This window comes from Fukomys damarensis, unplaced genomic scaffold, assembly GCF_012274545.1.
Source record: "Fukomys damarensis isolate Sample0158 unplaced genomic scaffold, DMR_v1.0_HiC HiC_scaffold_27, whole genome shotgun sequence".
Lineage (NCBI taxonomy): Eukaryota > Metazoa > Chordata > Mammalia > Rodentia > Bathyergidae > Fukomys > Fukomys damarensis.
Window position 1 is genome coordinate 26,880,647 of NW_022900939.1, and position 7,765 is coordinate 26,888,411.

At 42.1% G+C, this 7,765-nt stretch overlaps 1 protein-coding gene across 1 annotated transcript in view; it reads left to right on the top strand.

Annotated features, from left to right (window-relative positions):
* The first annotated feature begins 700 nt into the window (after nucleotides 1–700).
* Nucleotides 701–7,765, top strand: part of Cdc14b (cell division cycle 14B) — a 71,278-nt gene continuing 64,213 nt past the window's right edge. The window contains exon 1 of the mRNA XM_033756501.1: nucleotides 701–794. Coding sequence (XP_033612392.1) covers nucleotides 788–794 — 7 coding nt within the window. The 5' untranslated portion in view covers nucleotides 701–787. The remainder of the gene's footprint in view (nucleotides 795–7,765) is intronic.

A 7,765-nucleotide genomic window follows, 5' to 3' on the forward strand; every position in this document is an offset into this window, starting at 1 on the left:
TTAGGACAGAGTGAAAAAAAGTGCTAGATTTAGCTGGGTGTGGTGACCCATGCCTGTAAACCCAGCACCCAGGAGGCTGAGGTGGGAGGATTGCAACAGATTCAAGGCCAGCCTGAACTACATAAGAAGATTCTGTCTCAAAAATAAAAAGAAAACACAAAAAATAAATGCTAACTTTTCTAGTGTCCTTTAAAAAGCATATTTCTTGGTGCTGTGCCTGCCTCACAAGCGCAAGGTTCTAAGTTCGATCCCTGGTACAGGGTTGGGGGGATAAAAATCATATTTCTATTTTTTGTTTGTTTGTTTGTTTTGGTACCGGGGATAGAACTCAGGCCCTTGTGCTTGCAATGCAGACTGCGGGACCACAGAGCTAAATCCCCGGCCCTATATTTCTATTTTTAATGGACACAGTCATTGTGTGATTTTCAAGGTACTGCATTGAAGACAAGGGAAGAGAGACTACTTGGGGAGGCTTTGAGACCCACTTGTCTGTTTATTTACTCAGATGCCAGCAAACTGAGTCTGAGGAGCGAGCCAGCAAGAAGAGAACAAAGGCCTTAAAGGGGAGGTGGCCCAGGGGAGGAGTTGCTGCCTTGAGGAATTGAGGAGCGGAGAGAGTGAGGTCATGCTTCTTGGAGTGGGCGGTGTGGATGTGAGTGTGCTCAGGTATCTTAAAATGGGCTGTCCTGCAGATGTGATCAAACTTCCTGGAACCCAAGACTGGGGCTTGGCGCTGTGTAGCGGCCTTTTCTGCTGATGAGCTCTGCAACTGCCTTCCCCTCAGGGCATGACAGGTACAGTGTGACATTTTCTTTCTTTTTTCCTTTTTTTCTTTTTGGTACTGGGGATTGAATTAGGACCTAGTGCTTGTGAGGCAGACAGCTAAACAGCTGCACCACTGAGCCAAATCCCTGGTCCACAGTGTGACATTTTAGTACAGATATCAAATGTGTAATGATTGGATCAGTATAATTGGCCTAGCTGTCATCTGAGGCATTTACTATTTCTTTGTGATGAAAATATTAAAAATCATCTCTGTCAGCTATTTTGAAACAGCAGTTAGTTGTTAACCATGGTGATCCTACTGTGCTATAATATTATTCCCCCATTGAATTCAAGCCTGTACTCGTTACCCATCCTCTTCAGAAGCCTCCCACAACACCGTTCACAGGCTCTGGTACCCACTAATCCAGCCTATTCTTTGAGGTCAATTTTCTATGCCAGACTTTGCTTATCATTCCATTCAGGTTCCTGCAAATGACAGAATTTCATTCTTTTTATGGCTGAATAATATTCCATTGTGTCTACATACGTACATTTGCTTTATCCATTCACCCATTGGTGGACACATAGGTGGATTCCCCATCTTGGCTGTTGTGAATAGTGCTGCAGTAAACATGCAAGTATAGGTGTTTCTTGAATGTACTTGTTATATTTCCTTCAGATATGCACCCACCAGTGGGATTACTGGGTCATATGGTTAGCTTGATTTCTAGATTTTGTTTGTTTGGCAGTATGAGGATTGAACCCAGGGCTTTGCACCGAGCAATATATATGCATAGTGATATATATTTATCTTCAGCCCTTTTTACTTTTTAAATTCTTGAAAGTTTTACTTTTTACTTCCTAAATTCCTAAATTACCTCAGCTGATTGCAGACATAAAATCCTATTTCTGTGTCCCACACAGGGTGATTTCTGGTGTTTTGAGGTGCTTCCGTTCTGTTTTTCATGATGGCTGTGCCTGTTACATCACACAAGCAGTCCAGTATGAGGGCTCTCCCTTTTTTGTGTCTTAATGCCAGCTTATGTTACCATTAGCTGTGTAGGATTGTCCTGATTATTCTGCATTTCCTCCAACAATGGGTCTTGTCATTCTAATTTTAGCCACTTTACTGGGTGTGAAGTGCTATTTCATTGCAGTTTTAATTGGCGTATCCCAGGTGTTGAGTGCTTTTTTCCTATGCTTAGAGGCCATTTATCTTAACTTCTTTTGTGAAATATCTTCAAGTCTTTTGCCCTGGTTTCCATTTTTTTAAATTTAATACATATTACTCCATGTCATGGGTGGGGGGAGACCGCTACAAATTGGCATGATAATACTTTTTATATCTCCCTTTTTCTAAAGAAAAATTACTTATTAATGTGACTGGTGGTGTAGAATTGTGATGTGTCCTAAAACCTGTTTGGAGAGACTTATAATACTGTCAGAGGTAAAGTATTATGAATAAGAACTTGCTTCTGATATGGTAGTGAAATATAGAGCTGGGGATTTAGCTCAGATGAACTGTACCTGGCTTGCACAAGCAAGATCCTGTGTTTGATCCCCAGTACCGGGAAAAAACCAAAACCAAAACAACCCCCCCAAAAGATAGTGAAATATATATATATATTTATTCACAATACTCATGTTTTACTCACTGCCAAGAAATAAGACAGACCTTGACTTTACTTTTTCCCTCTTTGAAATGCTTATATAAATAGAAAAATAACTTATCAAAGTCCTTGGCTTATGATCCTCGGGTAATACTTGTCTATGGAAAGTGACTGCTTTGTTTCTTCTGTGTGACTTCTCCAGGTGTGGAGTGACTGTCATGACTGGGATCTAGATGTTTTGGGACATGTTAGTGGTGCTACACCTGATCTCACGCTTCGTTCATTACTGATGCATACCGACCTGAGTCAGTTCCGTCATGCATAGCTCTTAGGACTTGTTAATAGGTAACTGTAACCTCTGAAAGCACTTGAAGTAAATGGAGTTTAGCTGTGTCCCACAACCTTACTACGAAGTTATAATGCAAACTAGTCTCAGAGGAAAAATGTTTTTACACAGCTGTCATTTATTTTTGTTTATTTATTTGTTTTGAAACAGGGTCTTGCTATGTAGTTCTGTCTGGCCTTGAACTCACTATGTTACCCTGACTGGCCTTGATCAAACTCAGCGATCCTCCTGCCTCACCCTTCTGAGTGTGTGCCACCATGCCCAGCACAGCTGCCATTTATTAAATAAACATTTTTTAGCAAGTCAGTTTCACAATAGATACTAAGGTCAGACTGAGGCACAGTTGAGACCACCGAGGCAGGCAAAGTCTTAAGCAACAGGCAGTAAGTTTATTGCCATCTGGGTGCAGATGGGTCTAGGGCAAGAAGGCTGTTCGCACTGAGAGGAAGGTGCTCGTGGTTGGTGGAGGGCATTTTAGGTAAGGGAGGGGGACTGGTCAAGAGGGTGGTTGATGGACCTGGGCCTGGCTGACAAACAGGGCCATGGTGAAAGCAGCAAGGCTTGCTGGCTTCTTGTTATCTCTGTGCTCTTGTGGATGTGGGTAGCGGATCTGCTTGAGCCGGAGTCCAGTTTGAGGGGGGTGTCTGTCAGATACTACCTTGTCCTCTAGCCTTAGCCATCCTGCATTTTTAGGTGGCCTGATCACTCTTTACAGGAAAGGCTCACTTGAAGCAGACACAATATTTCAGGTCCAGGATTCTATTAATTCTTAATGGTTGATACCAGTAACCAGAAATCCTCAGAGTCAGTAGCCAGATGTGGAGGGGGCAGTTTAATCATCCAGATTTAAGTCTCAAACACTCTTTCTCTGAATAAGAGTTTTAGATTATTTTTTGGATTTGAGACAAATCTGTTGTCCAGGCTGACCTTCAGCTTCAAGGCTCAAGTTATTCTCCTGCCTCAGCTTTCTTCATAGCTGGGATTACAGCTGTACAACACTATCTGATAAAGATCTAATGATTTAAGAGCAGAGAGTGTCTGTGAAATATTTTGACAATGTACACTATATTGGATACCTCAAATGTCACCAATGAGACCTCATTGGTAACAACCATTATATTCACTAACAAGCCACTAATTTTACCAGCAGAAGTTTTTTTTGAGCTGAGTGTGGTGGTGCATGTCTATAATCCCAGCACTCAGGAAGCTGAGGCAGGAGGATTGCTGAGAATTCAAGGCAAGGCTGAACTACATAGTGAGATCCTGTCTCAAAAAACAAAAAGAGGTTTGTTTTTTTTGTTTTGTTTTGTTTTTGTGTGTGCCAGGGATCAAACTCAAGCACTTGCAAGGCAGGCAACAGAACCACTGAGCCAAATCCCTGGTCAAAAACAGTATTTTAATAACAAAATTTTCAGAGGTGTGACAGAGAAGCTGTTGTGTCTCTTCTGGATTGTGACTTTCTGCTTATTAAAGGTACAGATTACAGCATCTGTCCCCAGATGTACCTGGCTGACTCCACAGTGTAGCTTAGCCATTTGGTATATTTTGCCCTTGTCACTATATTTAAAGTAAATTGAGAGTAAGCTAGGCTCTTATTTAAAATGAGTGAGATAGAGAATAATTTCTCTGAGTAGTTCATTTGGCCTCCTGATAAATGAACGAAGAGGTTATAAGTCAAAGGTAAGATGAAGTAACTGATAATTACAAAACATTTATTGACAAGAGAAACCAGGGTGTGACCCCCACTCCATGGTGCTGGCAGTAGAATGCAAGGCCACCTGCATGCCAGGCAAGCACTCTGCTCACCGAGCCACACTCCCAGGCTGTACTCTCGTCTTCAACTGGAATCTTTCACAGAGCCAGAGAACATATGAGACATGCTGGAGACTTGGTGTGTTTTTTTTTTGGTACGGGGCGGCGGTGGTGGTGGTGGTGGTGGTGGTGACAGGGATTGAACTTAAGTCCTTGTGCTTGAGAGGCACTGTGGCGGAACCACTGAGCTAAATCCCTGGCCCCTTGTTTCTATATTTTTCATAGTGCTTGAAGTTGAAGGGCCCTTGCTTTAGAGAAGAAGTAAAGAGAACCCACAGTTACTCCCGTAAAGTGCCCAGGCATCAGGCACCATTGTGTCTCCTGCCCAGGACTGAAGGCCTGGCCCTAAGGAGGGGTGGTAGAAGGCACCTGGTAGAGTTATTGATGCATTTTCCAGTGACGAGTGTGCCCTTCTGCTGCATAGTTTAACCACAGGTCTGCACTGGCAGGTGGATCTTGTCCCAGCTGGAAAGAGCTGCTCTTGTACATGGGGAGTAGGAAAGTGGGGCAGCCCAGGTTGGGGAAGAGCATACGAGGGATGGGCCGCCTTCTTTCTGCCCTCCCTCTATAGGAATTTACAGTATTTTCACCTGTTAACTAACACTGAGACCTTCTTAAAAACCTGCAGACTGGCTGGGGCTGTAGCTCAGTGTTGGAGTGCATGTCTATCTAGTCAGCATGCTTCATGCCCTGGGTTTGGGGTCAGTCTGCAACACCACTGAAACAAAACAACAAACTCCAAGACCTGATATTCATTATTCAATCGTGATATTGGGAACATACTTCATTTATTTATTCAATCATGATAGTGGGAACATACTAGGCTGAGCTGTGCCCCTAGGCTCCCAAGATGTTCTTGATAATCCAAGCAATATCCATAAAGTTTCCTTCTTTATTCCCCAATCCCAGTTCCATCTCCATAGTAACACAGTAACTATTAGGTGGGAATATTCTTATAGTTGCTTTTCTGTTTGCTTTCATATATATACATTTCCCTGTAGAAATCTTTTATTTTTATTTCAAGACAGGATCTCACTATGTAGCCTAGGGTGGCCTTGAGCTCTTAATCTTCCTACCTCAGGCTCCTGAGTGCTGGGATTGCAGGTGTGCACCACCATGCCCAGTTAAGGAATATTTTAAATATTTGTGTGGGTTCTTTATATGTGCTAAGATTGACTTCTCTCATTCAGTTGCTTTTTTTAAAAAAAAAAGCTTCAGATTTATAGAAAAGTTACAAAGATCAAAGAGTTCTTGTATATTCCGTCGTGTTTCAGTTTTCTCTTATGTTATCACCTGACTTAGTTCCGTAGCTGAACACCACAGTCTGTAACAAAGCTACTTCTCACAGTTATGGAGACTGGAAGTCAGGAATAGTTTCTCCTGAGTCCTCTCTTCATGGCTGCCTGCAGCTGCCTTCACTGTATCCTCACAGCCTTTCCTCTGTGCTCAAGGATAGAAAGCAGTCTGGGTGTCTCCTTTTTTAGTTTTGTGTGTGTGTGTGTGTGCGCGCGCGCGCGCGCTATTGGGGATTGAATCCAGGGCCTTTGGACTGAACTGCATGTCTAGACTTCTCTGTGTTGTATTTTGGGATAGGGTCTGCCTAAGGCCGGTGAATTTGAATTTTCAGTCCTCTGCCTTAGCCTCCCAGAGTGCTGAGATTATAGGTATATGCCACCATGTTCTGCTTTCTTTCATTTTTGTTCTAATGACACCATTTTCATGAGATTAAGAGGGCTCAAGCCTTTATGACCTCATTTAACCTAAATTAATGGCCATTTAACCCCCTCAAAGCTCTGTTTCCAAATACATCACATAGCGAATTAGGGCTTCAGTATATGAATTTGGCCGGAGGGATACAATTCAGTTTATTAATTCATACTAAAGAGGAACATTGGAGCTGGGAATGTAGTTCAGTGGTAGAGCATTTAACTAACACTGTCAAGGACTTGGGTTCCATTCCAAGCATCATAATCAAACAACAAAAACAAAAGAACCCAATATTGTTGTCATTGTTACTCTAGATTTCCAGTTTTCACTTTTTTTTTTTTTCAGTCACTATCCTTTTTTTATTTCAACATTCAGTCCAGGATACCACGTCTCAAGTAGTTGTCATTGCCTTAGTCTAGTAAGGCCTGTGACACCTTTAAGTTCCATTTTACAGAATGTCTTTCAAATTGGGTTTGTCTGCACACTCCTCACTTCTGCCCAGGAGTCCTGGAATGAAACCACAGAGGCAGAGCACACTTTCTCACATCTCATCAAGAGAATGTGTAGTCTGAGTGACACTGTTTAAAGTAGCTTTCTCCTTTGTACAGTTACTGTTTTTCCTTTTCCATATTGTGTTCTTTGCAGGCAAGTTACTAAAGTCCAGCCCATGCTCAAAGGGGGAAAGGGCTAGAGTGTGGGGGGCAATGGCTGTGTGTTATTTGCAGCTGTACTGTAAGGAAGACTTGTGTGCTCTATTTATTCTATCCGTTATTTGTATCAGTACAGATTTATGCATATTATTCTATAAATTTGGCTTATAATTCAATAGTAAGTATTTTATTGTTCCATTTGTTGTTTTGGCCATTGGGAGTTTTTCCAGTTGGCCCGTATATCCTCTTAGCTGTTACTGGGTAGCTCCTTCTAAAAGTGGCTCACTAGTTAAACCTTACCAGGTTCTGAGTTGCTTCCCTCTTCTTCTGGAGTTGGATTCCAGGTTGTTCTTGTCTAGAACAGAGAATTGACTGACATGAGTAAAAGTAGTGGCAAAGTTTATTTGAAAAAGTAAAAATAAGAGAGAAACTTGCTCTGCAGAACAAGTTTGGGCAAAGTAAAAGAGAAAAAGAAAAAGCAAGGTAAAAGTACACCCTGCAAGATACAGGGAAGCTAGGATAGCAAGCTCATCCCTTTGACTGTGTCCTTTTATCTGTCCAGATCTCAAGGAAATGCATGAAAACTTCTGCATATAGGTCCTGAGAGACAGTGCTAGGATTCCGTACCTCAGGCTAACATAAGGTCTAGGCTGTCCTATAGAAAACCTGTTGGGAGTTCTGGGGAGAGGTCTATGTGCAGGGCTTTAGAAACTTCTGAACATGTGTCTGGGCCCTTGTAATTAATAGGTCACACACTTCCCCAGCCACTTTTGCCACTCCTTAATCTCCTATGTCATGTCCTCCTCCCTTTCCCCCTAAAAATGTTTTTATGGTGTCTCTTGAAAATGTATGAATTCTTTTTTTTTTTTTTTTTT